The sequence below is a fragment of the Prinia subflava genome, chromosome 4 (assembly GCF_021018805.1).
Source record: "Prinia subflava isolate CZ2003 ecotype Zambia chromosome 4, Cam_Psub_1.2, whole genome shotgun sequence".
NCBI lineage: Eukaryota > Metazoa > Chordata > Aves > Passeriformes > Cisticolidae > Prinia > Prinia subflava.
In genome coordinates, this window is record NC_086250.1 from 1623584 (window position 1) to 1641534 (window position 17951).

The 17951-nt window shown below is 47.3% G+C and overlaps 1 protein-coding gene across 14 annotated transcripts in view; it reads left to right on the forward strand.

The window, feature by feature from the left end:
- CACNA1C (calcium voltage-gated channel subunit alpha1 C) overlaps positions 1 to 17499 on the forward strand; it is a 429198-nt gene extending 411699 nt beyond the window's left edge. For 7 of the 14 annotated variants that reach the window (XM_063395100.1, XM_063395093.1, XM_063395094.1 and 4 more), the window contains 7 exons: positions 74 to 208; positions 1123 to 1475; positions 3704 to 3832; positions 4306 to 4415; positions 6788 to 6891; positions 9725 to 10042; positions 10249 to 17499. In XM_063395100.1, coding sequence (XP_063251170.1) covers positions 74 to 208; positions 1123 to 1475; positions 3704 to 3832; positions 4306 to 4415; positions 6788 to 6891; positions 9725 to 10042; positions 10249 to 10545 — 1446 coding nt within the window. In that variant the 3' untranslated portion in view covers positions 10546 to 17499. Of the gene's footprint in view, positions 1 to 58; positions 209 to 1122; positions 1476 to 2339; positions 2367 to 3703; positions 3833 to 4305; positions 4416 to 6787; positions 6892 to 9724; positions 10043 to 10248 lie in introns of all 14 variants that reach the window. The other 7 variants (XM_063395089.1, XM_063395092.1, XM_063395099.1 and 4 more) reach the window with 5 other exon arrangements.
- Positions 17500 to 17951: the final 452 nt, after the last annotated feature.

Consider the following 17951-nt stretch of genomic DNA (forward strand, 5'->3'; position numbering starts at 1 on the left):
CAGAAGGGGCAATGCTGTGGTCCCTCCCGTGCCCACTCGGAGATATGAAGCTCTATAGTTTGCTGTTTTGCAGGCTGGTCTGCGCACACTCCACGACATCGGGCCCGAGATCCGACGAGCAATTTCTGGAGACCTGACAGCTGAAGAGGAGCTGGACAAGGCCATGAAAGAAGCAGTTTCTGCAGCCTCTGAAGATGACATCTTCCGGGTAGGTTCTGAACAAGTTTGTGAGGCTGAGGCTGAGCTCAGAATGCTGCATTCTCTTGTGTTCATTCTGCATTTCAGCTGGGCCCTCCTTGTTTTGTAGATCTTACTAGAAAACAGTGGTGGACCTACGTCCTATGTGGAAGGTCCTAATTGGTCTTTTCATCCCAATTCCGTCTCTCTTTCTCTCAAGGGAAACTTCTCAATGGAAGATTCCCTCATGAAACCTGAATTAAAGAACAGATCAGTGCAGCCATCTTGCAATCTGCAGAGCAGCAGCCAGGCACACTTGAGGCTTTTGTTCACTCCTTTCAGTGGCACTGGTAGCATCCTTCCAAAAAGCACACAAGGACCCAACAGAGCTCCTATGGGAGGAGAAAATTTTCTAAGGAACTAAGCTAAATCTTTTCTTTCTTTTTTCATTCCTGTTTCTTGTATTTGTCTTCTTTGGTAACTTTTCGTCTCCTTTGGCATTTTCCTCCTTTCTTTACAGAAAGATGCTGTCACTCCCTTTTATTACCCATCATCTAAATAGTACATAACTGGCTCATTAAATTTCTCTTCATTTCTTCCTCCAGGTGCTTAATAGTTTCTGGTGCTCTTCTCAAATTCCCCCTCATATCTAAATGTCCCTTTGCAACTGCACTGGGAAAACCAGACAGCAGCTACCTGGTTCTTGCATCCATACCCCATCCTGGGCTCCCAGGACTGGTGGGAGGTGTAGATACACCTGCCAGTCCTCTGAAACCCCAGCCTGTGTGTACCTATCCCTGTGACAGAGAAGTCCTCTGCACCAGTGTCATGTTGCTCACTTTGGTCCTCACTTTTTTTCCCCTCCAGAACAGTCTAAGCAGGAAAACACCAGGGCCTTTGCATGTCTCACTCACAAAGGAAAACTCCTTTCTGTTTCTCTGACAGAGAGCTGGAGGCTTGTTTGGCAACCACGTGAGCTATTACCAAAGTGACGGCAGGAGCGGGTTCCCCCAGACGTTCACCACCCAGAGACCTTTGCACATCAATAAGTCTGGCAACAACCACGGAGACACCGAGTCCCCATCTCACGAGAAGCTGGTGGACTCCACCTTCACTCCCAGCAGCTACTCATCCTCAGGCTCCAACGCCAACATCAACAACGCCAACAACACTGCCCTGTGCCGCTTCCCCAGCCCGCCCAGCTACCCCAGCACTGTCAGCACGGTGGAAGGCCACGGGACGCCCTTGTCACCCACCATCTGTGTGCAGGAGGCTCCCTGGAAGCTCCCATCCAAGAGGTGAGGTTCCCAGCAGAGAGGGAGCCACGGGAGCGGGTGTTGGAAGGTGCATGCAAACACCAGAGCGCTGCTGCCGAGCCAGAGTCACTCCCAGGCACAGCCCAGCCTGCAGCTGGATTGAGCCTTCTGGTTATCCACTCATGCCAAAGCCCACAGTGCCCACAGATATGCTCCAGCTGGTCACTGCAGAGCACCAGCACTCTCACTGACCAACACACTTGATTTCTGTGGGCTTTAGCAGGAAGAAACCTTTGTAAGATCCAAAGGGAACCTTATTTATCCCTCCTCTGCCACAGGGAGGTGTTTTACCAACTGGTAAGTGAAGGAGACTGCTCTTCATGTTTTAATCGCCCAACAGGGAGCTTTGTTGAAGTCAGTGGTTGTTCATTCAGCAGGTCACATCCCTACAGAGGTCACCAAAGACACTCTGGGAGGAGGGAGGCAAGGTTTTTGGAAACAAAGAGAAGAAAATGCCCTTCTCTGGACAGTTTTCAGGCTCTCTACACACAGATGACTAACACAAAAGGAATATAATTTTTCTCAGTGGGAGATTTTTTTTAATACTTTCAGAAACAGCAGGAAAGAGATGGAATTTTTTTTTTCAGTGCAGTGTGAAAAGGTGGCCAAATGCTGGCCCTGGAAAGGACAGAATAGGACAATAAGACAGAGGAACTTCTGTGGGTGTGGAATTGCCCAAGTGAAGAGTCCCGTGGTTTTTCTATTTCATGCCTTCCTGAGGGAGGCTGTGGGAGCTGCACAGCCTGTGTTCCCCTCTCCCTGCTCCCCCTGACTCGTGCTGCTGTGACACTGCTAACGGGGTGTTCTTTTCTCTCCTTGCTTCCCTGGGCACGCTCCTTGCGTTAGGACACATTACTACGAGGCACTGGGACGGTACGTGTTCTCCATTCCCCTCCAATGCTGCCTGGGTGTGAGACCCACCCTCCTCCCCCTGCTCACACTCCAAATCCCCAACAATGCTGAATATGAGCTCTCCTTTTTGGTGTCAGTAGGGCTGAAATAGAGATACTGATCACCATGACAGCTCCAGTGAATACTCCCAACTGGCGGCACATAACGATCCCTGTTCTGGCTATTTTCTAGGTTTGGGGTTTTTTAGAGATTCTAGCTGGGCTCACACATCTACACCTTCTCTGATCACAGCATAGTGAAGCACGCCCTGACATGCTCATACAAAAATTCTGTATGGTTTTGGCTAAACACTGACAGTTGAGCAGGAGGAGACGCCAGGTACTGATTTTTTCCCTTGTGCACCTTAGCAGTTTTACTTGCCTCCCAATGCAGAGGAAGGTCACTGCAGCACTGTCCTACAGGCTCTTTCACACAATGCATACCCACATTTCTCACAATGGTTTTTGCTTTAACCAGATGACAATATAATGTCTCCAGTCCCTAAAAGATACAAAAAAAAAAAAAAAACCAGCCACCCTGCTCTCTTCTACAAATGCTAGTGAGAAACTGAAATAGTTTCCAATACCTCTATGTCCAGATCTCAAAGATTCAAGCCACCTCCAGATTTTACCTTACTCCTCAGAAAACGCAAAGTCTAATTGAGGTGAAATACGAATGTTGAAATGTGAAACAAAGGGACAGAGAGGAGGCAAGCAGGGAATTAAGGGCTGGCACACTTAAGGCTTTGAACAGATCCTACTGGATTCTGTAGAAGCACTCTGCAGTTAAAAAAAAAGGACAAATGTGGAAAAGCCAGCAAGGATGACAATATGACCAGGAGGCAGAGGGCAGAGCTGGTGCAGACTGAGGGATTTGGGAGGCAAAGGCCACACATCACAGAGATGAGAAGGTTACTGTGGGTGTCCAGGAGGTTTCTCTGAAATCCATAACCAAGTCTTTTGCAACAAGGGCAAAGGCTTATTCCTGAGAGCTCATCTCAGACCTTACAGTGAGTTCAGGGAGGTGTATCTTTGGAAACGGTGTGATGTGCACATTAATGGAGTACAGGTAGTCACAAATGACAAAATACATTTACAGTGTTGTTCAGCATTGGTTTAAGAAACTCATCCTGTGAAAGAGGACACAGAGGTTGTTGCCTTGTGTTTGTGAACTCTGTAGCTCTGTTCAGTCATTGATTTTTCCTACGATGGCTCTCCAGCATTATAATAAACTGAGACAGATGGAGCCTGTCATTCTTGTCTTTGTAACAGGTTGTCTTTACCATCTCCATGTCTTGACTTGTCTTTTTTGCTCATTAGCTCCAGTTCCAGAGACAGCCAGCTGGCAATTGTTTGCCAAGAGGAAGTGTCTCAGGATGAGACTTATGATGAAAATTTGAATGAAGACATTGAGTACTGTAGTGAACCAAGTCTGCTCTCTACCGAAATGTGAGCTTTGCAGCTTTAGTCAAGGTGTTTGGGTGGTTCTTTAATTAAGGGGGAGAGGTGGGAAGAGGTGACATTTTTCTACAAAAATTGCAATCTATGGGAGAAGGTCAGAAAATTTTAGACAACTCAAATATGAGAAAATAATTTTTTTTAAAAAGGCAGTTCAGCCCTAGAAGTAACATTGAAAAGGATATTTTTCACCTAGGTTTTCTTTCTCTAAATGAGACATCTGTCTCTGCAGGGCTGCCCCCCACATTCACTTCTACCTCCTGATGCTCCCAGAGCTCATTTTTAGAGGGTTCTCTGTCTCATGGTCTCTTGTTACTGCTTCTGGGCCAGTAATAGTTTGAAGCTAGCTCGCTCTTGCATCCCTTTGCCAGCATGACCTTCCTGGCTTCCTTGCTGGAAGAGGGCTTATTCTGCCCAATATCAGCAGAATTAACTGCTCTAAATCCCTCTGCTCTCCTTCCCAGGCTTGCATACCAAGATGATGAAAACAGACAACTCACTCCGCCAGAAAACAACAAAGGGGAGGACAGCCGGCACTCTCCGAAGAAGGGGTTCCTGTGCTCCTCAGCTCTAGGTAACCTCCCTGCAGGGCTGGGCTGTGTCTCCTCCACTTTGGTGGGGCTCCCCGTCTCCCTGGAGGGATCCCAGCCTGTGTGATGCTGTTTGCTGCATTCAGTGAGGTCAGGAATGCCAGGGCGTGCAGACAATCCTGACCAGGCACGTGGCTCTGCTGGCACAGATGAAGCTGTGGCTGTTTGGACAGTCCCTGTGATCTGTTTGATCAAGGCTGCCTGTGAATCAGGGCACTTTATCTGAGAGCTGTGCACTCTCCAAACAATCACCAGGGAGTCACTGAATAGGTGAGACTTGAGTCTACGGTGTTCTGCTCTGTGTGCATTCAGCAAGGAGAAAGGAGAGATTGTGTCCTTTGTCTGCTACCAGGAACACACTGAATGTCAGATTAAGTTAATACAACATAAATTTGCCTTCTGCTCTAATTGTACCTGGAGATTTTCAAGTGCTTCACTGTCAGGTGAAATCCATGGATCACAAGGTTTTATGAAAGTATCAAGAGACTCTGTGACAAAATGAACTCCTTAGGTATAGCATTTTTCAGCCTTTTTCTGAGTATTGGTGTGGTAGAAAAGGGCTCTGAAGGGAGAAACTAAAAAGAATTGGATATAAAATACATTTTTACAGAGTAACAGTGACAGACTAGGTAGTGTCATGTTTAAAGTGAGGCTAGCGAATCTTCATGGAAATCCTTTAGGATGCTTCAATGTTCTAACATTTACTTTATTTCAAATCTTAAAATATTAGGCACTGACAACTTCTATATCTCTTTGTAAGGCAGTCAGCCCTTGATACAATGCTTCACTAACTACATTCTAGTGAATATTTATATACTGATGTCATTCTCATTTTAGTGGTTGGGTTTTTTCCTCTAGAAAGAGGAAATACTTTTAACCTGCATCATAACATTCATTCTCTGGGTTATAACATATTTTCTCCGACACTGAGAGGGCTTTTTGTCAACAATCCAATATTATAGATACTTACTATTTTCAGAATTCTAATTTTCTTTCCTTCTTTAGAAAAATGTCAACAAAATCAAGAAGACCACAAAATATTTTAGTGTGCATCTTTAATACTGGATTTATTTGCCCTTTTTCACTTGATCATAAACGTACTTTTCAGTAATTTTAAATTCCTCAGTGGGAGTGCCTTTCTCATATTTAGAGAAGTAAAGTTTCATTTTATAGCAAGTAAACAACGTGACTATTTCAGTAGTTCCCTTTAAAATCTCTTTTTTCCCTTCCCTTCCTTCCAAATTCCCCACTGGTGCACCCAGCTGCACCTGACCTTGCTGTAGACACAGTCTCATGAAGTGTGGTATGTCTGGCAGCTGAGGGACACAGATCACATGCAGGCAGGCCACCAGTGTCACTTGAGCAGCACAATGTCCCCGTCTGCCAGCACGGCCACAGAGCCTCAGCTGCCACTGTCAGAGCCTGGACCAGACATGTGGGACTCCCAGGCAGCTCTTAGTAAAGCTGCTGTTTTATTGCAGAGATGGAATTACAGCAGTCTTGGGTGGTGGGTGAGAAGAGCCAGCCTAAAGCTGCCAGTCACAACTGAAGGCCTGAGCTTGAGAGACCTCTGAGTTCTGGGTACAACACTTTTTTTGTACTGAATATGCTAATTTACAACATCCAACCAGTAAAAAACACAAATCTTATAGAATCTACATACGGCCTATTAGAAGTTCTACATTACCACACTGTGTTACATTTTAAACCCTAAAAGCTCCTTTCTAGACCCCTTTTTGTCTTCTCTGCCAAACTGGCAGGGTCTCCCTGACCCTTGGACTCTTTAGCTTGCAGCAGCATCCCTTCTGTTTGCCAAGGACAGTGTTCAATCCACAGGGACCTTCCCTTCAGCCCACTCAGCCACTGCCTTTCCAGTTGTTCAGTCACTGACTGGCTTGGCACCTTACACATCAAAACCAGCTCTCATTTCTATTTCACTTACAGGTTTCATATTCTCAGAGTCTTTTGCCAAGCAGCCATATTTATAAGATTTCCCTGTATCATCTTCCCTGACTTGTCACCATGCTGTGAGGGCTCTGCCTCAGCCACAGAGGTGTGAGAGCACTGCCACTGCTCGGGAGGGAAACCAGCCGCACGTGTTTGAAAGGAGGAAAGTGTTCAGGATCCTGCCTTGCAGCAGCTTGGAGGGCAGTGTTGACTGGTGTGTGATGCCTGATGCCTGTTTCTGTAAACACAATGCTTTGGAAAGGGCAGGGAGTTAGGGAAAGTGGGCAGAGCCCAAAGCATGTGTGTCTTTGCTGTGTGTCCAGTGGGACTGCACTGCCAGAAACTGAGAACAGATAACCTTTGGAGTGTATCATGAGTGATGGACACGTTGTGTGTGCTGCTGTTTCAGGTCGAAGAGCATCTTTTCACTTAGAGTGTTTGAAAAGACAGAAAAACCAGGGTGTGGACGTCTCACAGAAGACAGTCCTGCCTTTGCATCTGGTCCATCATCAGGTGAGTGTCAACAACCACACGGGGCCCCTGCCACCTGCAGTGCCCCCAGAGCATCCCAACCCACTGTTCAAGAACCATTTGGGATAGATTCTCACCCATACCAAAGGCCCAGGGTTTAGCAGGATTTTTATCATTCCCAGAATGCTACAGGAACATGTCCCTTGGAGTCAGCCACAGTTATCATTTTCTGATGCCTGTGAAAGAATAAAATACTAGCAAAAAGATGAATATAACTACCCAAATTACATGCTGCAGTGCAATTACACTGGCTTTGATGGCAGTATGCACATGAATAAAGTGTGCACAGTCTACTTTAGGTAATTAAAGGTAACCAGTAAGTGTAATTAACCATTTTAAAACATAAAGTGATTACATGTAATCCATCAGCTTCTTAAGCCCTTTGTAACTGTGTTCAGCAGCCTAGCAAATGCATGCTTAAGCACGTACCTAGATGATTAGCCAGCTGTCAGACTCCAAAGGAGATCTTTGTCTTTTGGTTTGACGATGCCACTTTTTGTCACCATAAAAGAAACGGGTGCAGATGGCAGTGCCAGCCTTGCAGGTGTGGCATCCTGCTCTGTGCAGTCCCCCCAGGCAGGGTAGAGTGGCCTTGCTACTTCTTTAGGGCAGAAAATGCCACATAGCAGGAATGGGAGTGAGAAATCAGAGGACTGAGAGAGGAGTGGGCTTGAGGCTCCCTGGCTTTTCTTACCTCCACTTGCAGAGAGTTATCCTTTAATTCTGGAGCTCCAGAGAGCAGTGGTCTGCAGAGAGTTATAGCTGTGGAAGGAACAACCAGAAAATGTGTTGGAGCAGGGAGGATTGGTCAGGAAACAGCTTCCCACGTTCACCAGAGCACCAACAGCCCTCCTGGGACTCGCTGCCCTGCCATGGGCCAGGCAGAGGGAACACAGGCCTCCCAGCCCACACAGCTGACAGAATCACCTCCCTCCAACCTCTACAGATAAGATGGAGCTACTTCACCCTCCCTCATCCCACCGTGCAGCCCAAAACCTGGAGGGAAGGGGCTCTGCCCACACACGTGTCACTCAGCCAGACTGAAGGGCTACCCTGAAAGAGGCATCTGCCTGCCAGCTGACAACACTCAGCATTTACAGAAATGTTAACCAACAACAGTGCCTAAAGACCAGAGTGGAAAGGTGGCCTCTGCTAAACCTAATGGATTCTGTTGCTGTGAATGCTTGAAGAGGTATTCTCATGGAATACCTGCACATCATGACATGTAAATGTGTTAAGCTGAAGCTCAAAGCAATCCTACAGAGCTTCTCTCAGTTTCCTCAGAACCTGATATTTTTGATAAAACATTTTGTGTAAGTTTCTGCCAACAAGGTGAAAAATTGGTTCTGTTGTCCTGCCTGACAGAGCCAGGTCTCTCCTTGAAGTCCTGGCAGTTTAAGGGATGTGCTGAGGCCGTCATAGCCTGCAGGGTATGACTTACTCAGAAGAAGTTTTACAGGCTTTCTTCCTCACTGAAATTTGATAGGAGTCTGACATCCAGTTCCTGAGAAAGCCTTGGTGAACTTGCAGGTGACTAAGAATTAATTCCTCTTTACAGAGTCATCAGCACAACATAATTATCAGTTCCCAAGGATTTCAGTGGCAGATGGACTCAGCTTCACTGAACACCAGAGAGCTTTAAGTGAGCTGTCTAGTTTAAATTAGTCAGTTCAGTCCCACTGTGGCCAATGGAGGGAAGGAGCATCACCAAAGGGCAAGTTTAAGTCTTGTGGAAGTCATGTCTTTGAGGCAGCATTTTCAGGCAGGCATTGAAGAGAAGGGAGGTTTGCCAATGCCTCTCTGCACAGTTAGCTTAGACTAAGCACAGAGCCTTCCCCAGCCTCAACACAACACAAGGCACACGCTTTTGCAGCTCCTGTGCATTTATTTCATCGCTTCATGAGCTCTGTGAGATGAGCTTATGACTCTGACAGTCTTGCTTATTGAACAAGGAAGCAGTCACCATCAATAAGGCGTCAGATCAGCCCTGTGCAACAAGAGGCCTCCTGAGGAATTTGTTATAAGAGGAGGCTGGATGACTCAGAGGTTGTGTGTATGATTACAGGAAGGACTGGATTGGTGAAAGTATAATCATCAGATATTGATCCTCCCACCAACAGCAGATGCCTTAAAATCCAGTGGTGGATTTCAAGTTATTGCCAACTGCACACACATCTAAAATTCACATCTGGTATCTGTTCGGGTTCCTCAGTAGACTCTTAGAACAGCAACTGGCAATAAAAGCCTGTGCTATGTGTGGTGTCAGTGGTGGGAAAAAGAGTTGCTGTCTCCCCCAGTGGAGGAGGTGGTGTTTCTGGCAGCACCATGGGGAATGGGGCTGCATCTCTCCTGGTAATGCTGTGGAAATGGGGGTGCATTCCTTATGGGAATGGGACTGTATCCCTCCTGGTAATGCTGTGGGAATGAGGCTGCATTCCTTGTGGGAATGGGGCTGTATCCCTCCTGGCAGTGCCGTGGCAATGGGATGTATCCCTCCTGGCAGTGCCGTGGCAATGGGATGTATCCCTCCTGGCAGTGCCGTGGCAATGGGATGTATCCCTCCTGGCAGTGCCATGACTTCCAGGCCAAAGAGCTGCAGTTCTGGAAATTTCCAATCCTGGCACTAGCACAGGGTACACCATGTAAAGGAATGCTTGTAAAATGAGTTTGTAGCACACATCCAAACCCTTTGAGGAACTGGCAGCTGTTTCCACAAGCCCCAAAACCCTCCAGGCCTTTCTCAGATGGTTTCTCCAGCATGTCCTTGCTCCAGCCCTGCAAGCTCTCCCTCACGCTGTCCCTCCTCTGCCCGCAGGCACTAGCGGTGGCCGGCCTGAGTCCCCTGCTGCAGCGAAGCCATTCCCCCACCACGTTCTCTCGGCTGTGTGCTACACCCCCGGCCACGCCCTGCAACCGGGGCTGGCCGCAACAGAGCATCCCCACGCTGCGCCTCGACGGGGCCGAGTCCTCGGAGAAACTCAACAGCAGCCTGCCGTCCGTGCACTGCGGCTCCCGGTACCCGGAGAGCGGCGGCAGCCCCCGGAGAGCGCGGCCCGTGTCGCTGACCGTGCCCAGCCCGAGCGCGGGGAGCAGCCGGCAGTTCCACGGCAGCGCCAGCAGCCTGGTGGAAGCGGTAAGGACACACGGGCACCGGGGATGCTGTGGCACGGCCAGCTAGGAACGCGGCCCTGGAAGGGCAGGGAGACAGATCCACCACGAGCAGGGGTTTAGAAGCGTGAATGGGAGAAGGAAACGGGTTGTGTTGGAGGTGTGGCGGGGTTGACGCTGCAGGGTACTAACACGTGTCTTTGTGTTCTGGTTCCCCACCTGCTCTTGAAGGTCTTGATTTCGGAAGGACTGATGCAGTTTGCTCAAGATCCAAAGTTCATTGAGGTCACAACCCATGAGCTCGCAGACGCCTGCGACATGACGATAGAAGAGATGGAAAATGCAGCAGACAACATTCTCAATGGTAACAGCAAGCAGAGCCCCAATGGCAACCTCTTGCCTTTTGCTAACTGCAGGGACCCAGGGCAGGACAGTGCAGGAGAGGAAGAGGAAGAGGTGCAGAACCCGGATTGTAGGATAAGTCAGGAGGAGCTCAAGGACAGCAGGATTTATATCAGCAGCCTGTAGTTGCCAGGGCTGGAAGCGATGCTGGTTTTTTATTTGTTTCAATGTTCCTAATGGGTTTGTTTCAGAAGTGCCTCACTGTTCTCGTGACCTGGAGTAACCGGAACAGCGTTCTTCATTCATTTCTGTTGGGACGAGTCGCAGAGTTGGGTGGTGTAAGAAAGCTTTTCAGGAGCGGATATAACCCCAGCACGTGTCCATGAGGGAAGAGTGAGGAGGAGGAGGAGAAGAGGAGGAGAGCCAGCTCCCTCTTTTTTTCAGTCCCTGCACAAGGAACGACAGCTGCCTCCGGAGCACCAAGGGGAACCTCAGCTTCTTGCGGATGGCCCTAGCCAAAAGGACCTGCGCCAAACGGGTGTCTGTCAACCTTGCTTGTAAAAATCATTTTGCACATATTCTGTATGAGCCTCACCGTCTCCATAAAGCCAAGGCCCTTTGATTCGGAAGGAGAGGAAGACTTCTGCTGTGGATTCCCACACGGCCACGGGGAGGAGGAAGCAGGAGAAGCCCGCGGGCGCCCGAGGCGCAGCCTAGCCCTGCCGAGACTCCGGCAGCGGCCTCTGCCGGCCAATCAGAGCTCGGGCGGTCACTCACAAGCCAATCCGAGCTCAGGCGGTCTCCTGACGGCCAATCAGAGCTCAGCGCGCCAACTGTGCCAGCCAATGGGGGAGCAGGCATGACGGCGGGGCTGAGGGCCGCCAGGCCTGTGCAGAGTTCTTGTTTCGCAGTTTGGTATTTTCTTGAAAGCATGTTGCAGTTTTTATTTTGACTATTTTATTATTATTATAATTATAATTATTATTTTTGAGGGAGAAGGGAGTGTTTACAGCGTTTTGTAATCACCTACCTTTTTTGTTTTGGTTTATTTTCACCTTTGTGGATGTTAAATTGGTTTGATCATGCTGTATTATTTAAACCGGGGGGAGGGTGGTTTCTCCATTGGAACTTGGTAGAAGTATAACGATAGATGAGTTTTACCAACCGTTATGTACACCGAGAATTTGTAATTTCATTTACTAGCAACCGAAGACCTTTTTTTTTCCGTTGTCGTTTTATAATTTAAAGATAGTAGGCAATGCACTTGATATAGTCTTGCACATTTGGGTGATTGGTTTGGGTTCTTTTCAGCGCTAAGCGTGTCTGTGAGCGTGGGAGCCAGGGGAGCGTGTGTGCGTGCGTGTGTGTGTGCGAGGGCAGCTCCCCGAGCTGCGGGAGAGCTGCGGCCGCTCGAATGCAAAAACAAACCACTGTCTCTGCTTTCGGAAAGGGAATCGGCAACTTTGCATTTTCTGTTCCACAAGATATGCAAAAACAATGCAATAATATTTAATTTTGAAATAAAATTGTAAGTCGTGTTGGCATTAAAACTGTATAGAAAAAAAAAATTTACGGGAGTGGGGGGAAACAAACAAAAAAAAAGAAACAACAAACCAGAAGACGTTACGCTTCGATATATTCCGTGTGATGTTTTATTGCATTGACAATGTTTCTGTTGAAGAAACCGTTATACTTGAATTCAGGTCAGTTTCAGTATTTTTCAAATATTTTTTTAAAATGAATTGCAATTGTGCCAAGCAAAGATAATGAATTGAATTAAGTTTGTTTAAAAAAAAAAAGTAAAAAAAAAAGAATCACTTCTTGTATATTTTGCTGCATGTCAAGTGAATCATTTCGTATTTGGAATGTGCCAAGCTTTACCTTTGAACTTTTAAGTGCTTTTTTACGTGTGGTTGGGGAAAGGGTACTGTTTTATTTTTCTTTTTCCTTTTTTAATTTGTACGATGAACAAAGTGTACCTGTTGTAAGTAACTATTCTGCAATCCACTGACAGGTTGAACGTTACTGATTTTGCATATCTTGTGTTCATTTTCCTTCTTCCTCACTCCCTTCTAATGTGCACGATTCTTTATCGGTAGAGAATCTTTCTTCCCGAGACTGGGACATTTTATTCAGGCTTTGTTTTCTTTCCTTTTGCTCAGTTCCTCTAAAGGTCTCGTCCCACTAAGGGTGGCAAGACCCCCAAAGCCCATTTGGCAGATCCATCCTACACGTTCAGCTGGCACCAGCAATTGAAGGAGCAAGGGGGGGAAAAATCTGGCTTCAGAATTATTTTATTAAATAGCTGAACCCTGATCAATTTTAGCAGGATCCTGGGATAAGAAATGCAAGAATCAGAAGAGTTGACAAAATAAAGTTATCTACCCTTGGTCTGGGCTGAAAGCAGAGGGAGAGAGCTGTGGATCTTTATTAGGAGAATTGCTGCAGCCTGGTCAAGATGCAGGTGCCAAGTGACTTTTTGGTGTTCCTGTGCATGCTCTCAATCCTCTTCCCAGACATTAGTGGATGGGTCAGGTACTCAGTCACAACACATCTGGCAGCACAGCATTTCCAGACACATTTCCTGACTAGTAAGTGTGAAACTGTCACACCGATGGTTGGCCCTAACCCTGAGAGAGGCTGAAAAAACAGGCACGTACCGTTAGATTTTATGCAACTGATTTTTGTCTAGACTACTGCTGTTTTTTCTCCCTCCTCGGGATGATTCACAAACTTGCAGATCAGTTCTGAGTTCTGAGGTGTGATCTGACTCAGAGCTAAACTTTGATTTAAATCTTGAGCTTCTGCAGATGTCCGAGAACACCCTTCACTACATACCCTGATTACATTATTTTTGTGACTATCTTGTTTTTCTTCTCGATTCTCTGGGGCATAAAGGAGAAATAGCAAAGGGTACTTTTGACTGTACTTTTTGAACCGGCCAGTATCAGCTCAAGGTACCTTGGAGAAAACCAAATACCAGAGAAATAGGAATCCATTTGTACAAGCATCTGTCATCAGAGTCATAATTCAAGGCTTCCCTGGAGAAGGTAACCAGCTGCTGTGAGTCAGTCTCATCCTTTCATCCCTGGTGCCTGCATGGAGGTGGGCACACATGTGTGTCTCCCCGTGAGTTTGCTGCTGCTGGTGCTGATGTGCTCCAAAGGTCCTTGAAAGGGAAAAATGCCCGTGCCTGGCTGTTCCTGACAATGCCGTCTAAGGGCTCCCTGACTCATTTTCTTTCACTGCAAAGTCCATCTGACCCTCCCAATGGAAGACAGGTGCTCTTCACCCCTAGAAAACAGCCCTTACCTAAATTAGTGGTGACAATGAGCCTTTTGGATGCTTGACAGCCCATCTTTTAGGATTTTTCTTGATGGGAAGGAAGATGGCAGGAAGGATTGTGCCCCAGGCATTCTTGGCGAAAGCTGCTTCTCCCCCGGGGGTCAGAGCCCACAGTGGCCAGGGGAAACCCCGCTCTGCTGGAAGACCCTGTAGGTGCTGCAGAGTGGAAAACGCATGGCTAGCAGAGAATGCAAACAACTTCTGTGGTTTGAGGGGCAGGCGTTAAATTTAGTAATTGCTGGTGCCAGCTGTGCAAATTTCTCTCTCTGGGGAGGGCGGCTTTTTTCTTTTTTCTTGACTTTTTTTTTTATTTTTTTTTTTTTTAATTTGAGGTACTTCCAACGTGCACATTGTGACAGGCCTGAGCAAAGAGCTGCTGCCTCCTGCAAGTGAGGCAGAGAGAGTCTGGGGGACAGTGGGAAGGAGGGGCAGGTTAATTCCTGGAGTGTTTCCCTGTGTACGGGAGTGGACAGTGGGTACAATCACTGTGCTGTGGATGGAAGCTTTGAAGGAACCGATGGCTGAGAAGTGGCGTGGAGGGAAGGAATGGGGGAAACGATCTGCTGTTTGCCTCTGAGCACCTCTGACTCGCAAGAGGACACTGCAGACTAAAGACGTTTCTTATAAAACAACAAACCTCCTCCCTGTGTCACTCCTGCTCATTAGTCCAGACAGTACTGGGCCAGCCACATCGGGTGCATTTCTTTTTTTCTTCCCTATTTCTGTGTGGCTGACGTGATGGGAAAGCAAGTGGAACTCACGATCCAGAGCTGGAGTTTCGTTGTCCACAGACCTTTTGTGCATCATCTGCCTCTTCAGCTGGACACGTGGACGATGATGGTGTCGATGCTGCTGCTGCTGCAGGGGTCCCGCCTGTTTTCTTGCCCTGCCCACCCCACCCCAGCACGGAGGGACAGCCAGAGAGGCGCCATGTACAGAACCGCATCTATTTCTGCTTTGTTTTCTGACTCACAACCCTGCCCCAGTGACTACGACGACAACGACAACAACAAAAAAAAAGGGCAAATGCATTTTTTACATTTCTTGATAATTTCCAAAGCAATGTATCATTGCTTTCTTTAGACTGACGCCAATATAACAGTTGTATGGGTCTCAGCCAGGCTCCCGTGTCTTTTCTGCCTGAGTTTCAGATTGCTGTATGAAATGTATGCGCGTTTGCACACTGACACAAGCAGAGGAGGTGGCGGCACCCCGAGCCCGTGGGGTTGGTCACCTGTGTCACACACGGAGCTGGAGGCCTTGCTTCGTACGTGTAGATGGGAAACCCCAACCCACTGGTCCAGGGAGCTGGAGGGAAGCAGCCCTACAGAGACAGCACTGAGTATCCTGAGATACATCCACGGTCCTGCTGTGACTGTCCCCACAGCAGGGGCAGTGGGGGGGAGAGGACACCGAATGGGGAACTTGGAGCACAACAATATTGAAGTAGAATCCAGTCAGGGTTTCTGATAGCAGTGAGATTTCATCAGTTCCCATAATGAAACCTGTAGTACATATAAATAAAACATTCCAGGCCATCAGAAGTCCCAATTCCCATCTTGCTAACATGAGGCTGGAGGGCATTAGAAGCCAAAGAGGTTGTATTGATGCAAAGAATGTGGAAAACAGAACTGGGCCCTGACAAATTTAATTACATCTTTCCCCCATTTATTTTCTTCTTCAAAGAAGTCTAAGAAATACAAGTCTCAATAGCTGCACAGGGTTTCTTTTTTTCTTCTTTTCAATGTTGTGAAACTTTTAAAGTTTTATTCTGGGTGAGCAAGCCCAGGGATCGAGAAGGTTTTCAATGGGATCGCAGTTTGTGGAGCTTCTATCTCTGCTCCTGCTGTGTTTCTGGAAAGCTGAAACCACTCTGGCCTTGCTACAGCTCCCTGAGGTTGGGTGGGTGAGGGCAGAAGCACAGCAGAGATTGCGTCCTGTTCTGAAGACAGATTGGGCTCCAATTGCTTTCAGAAAAGTCAGTATCACACTGGATTGGGAAAAAAAAAATCCTCTTCTGATACAAACTTTAGTGTTCTAGTTAAATTCTCCATTCTTCTCCTCCCCCTTACAGGGAACTTAACACTTGAGCATAAAAACCAGGCCTTCTTTAGGGGCACAGGGCTCGACTCAGTTGCCTAAACCTGAGTGTCCATTGTCACTGGAGATGCCCTACAGCATCCTCTGCCAGCTCGGGGCCAGGCAGGGCTGGTGTGACAGCCCCCAGCCCCAGAGCATGGCCGAGATCTCAGGTGGCAGGGGACAATTAGGCAACTTAATCAAGTCCCTTTCTAAAGGGCTAATTGAAAGGAGCAGCACCAATGACTGATGTAATGAGGGAACCTTCATTAGCATTACCAAGGGCTTGGTTAGGCAGGATCAGGAGCTTGTCTCCACACTCCCACGCTGGTTTTTTCCTACCCCACGTCAGGCACTCTGCCTCCACTCCTGCAGCCTGAAGTTGGCAGTGCTGTCTGGTCCTTTCCTTAGGCCAGGATTAGCAGCTGCATCCCAGGCCAGAGGAGCAGGGACAGGCCCAGGCGAGAGCAGGCATCACTCCACTCAGCCACAGGTTTTTCTGCCAGCCTTCCAACAGCCCCTTTCCAAAGCTTTTTCCTATTCGAGACAGAACCACAGACTCAGACACCATTTGTTGGCATCATCATTCAGGTGATTTAATACCTGTGTTTTTCTGTTAGCTCTTTCCCAATTAGGCTGAAATGCTCTCAGTATTTTAAGCATCCTAAGTCAGTCTGCTCCCATCTCAAGCACCTAGGTAGACTGGCAGCCAATACTATCTAAACATCATCAACTTTATGATTGCTCATAGAAATGATTGTTTCAAGCTTATTTAGTCTTGACAGTTTGAATGTGGGAAGATTTTAGAGGAGGAGGAGTGAGACTGTAAATATCTCTGACAAACACTGCTGCATCACACACATAAAAAAAAGGGGGAGATACTTATAAAACTGCCTTAAAAATCAATTCTGAATGATGAATCTCCCTCCAAACAATTGCCACTTGACAGAGCAAGGGATGAGTCACTTTGGAGTGAATTCTGGCAAGAAGTGGTTGAAATCTAGTCCGTTTCAGGAGCCAAGGTGTAATTTAGGAGCTGATCTCAGTCTGAATTCACATCAGCACTGAGGACTGAGCACTGCAGGATCCAAAGGGTTTCAGGTCCAGGGGGAACTGTCTGTGCATGGTTTGGGTCCGGCCCAGCAAGGTACTGGGTACCAGTGTCTCCCAGTGACTTCAGGGAAGATGGGGTTCCTCAGCACCTCTTAAGTTCAGGCCCTGGAGCACCATTTCCTGCTCTGATCATCAGCTATAAATGTTGATAAATATAAGTGTTTTGCCTTCATTTGAATTGCCCAGAGCTGTAAAATGACCTCTCTCAAGTATAAATCAGTCCAGATATAAAACTCCTCTCCCACTCTTCCCTACACTCCCTGCCCACCTTCCCAGCCCTCCTTCGCACCTCCACCCAACCCTTCCCTGTCTCAATTCTTTACCTCCTTCCACACTTTTATATCTAGTTTTCATGAACCCACAGAAATGCTTTTGTAAATACTGCTGTACAGTTTGTAACCGTCATGTAAGCCTGTCATCAGTGCCAGAGTCCGTCTTGCCCTCTCGCACGTTTTAAAATCAACAGAGGAAGGTCAGAGCGAGCGGCCCGCCAGTGAGCTATAGGGTCATCTCTGTGTGGGACAAATGTATATTCCTGTAAGATTGCATTTTTATCTAAGGAATGATGTTATTTTAAAATTGCTAATAAATTTCTAAACAATGTCCAGATCTGTTCACTATTGTACATGGTATCAACACTCCTTTGACATCGCTCCCTCCTGCCAGCAGTGGCTGAAATTTAAGACAGCTTCCTGCAGCCCCCAGTTTCCCATCGGCAGCCCCACTGCCATTCAGGGGCTCTTGTCCCTATTTAAGGGGCTGCAGAATGGTCTGGACAGCCACAGCCTGCCCTGCTGAACAGTAATTTAGGAAATCTAACCACTCTCTGTACTGTTGTAACCACAGAAATCCTGCCGGGTCACGATGTCCAACATGTGATTCACGCACAACCACAAACTTGACATTTTCTCTACTAGATTCCTTCTTACCAAGCACATGCAACAGAAAAAAAAAAGCCCCCAGCTTAAATACAGTGTAATTAGTATATATATAAGCCATGAAGCTAAGGGGATGATAACGAGTAGCATTCCACATGTTTGCTTGTCGATTGAGCA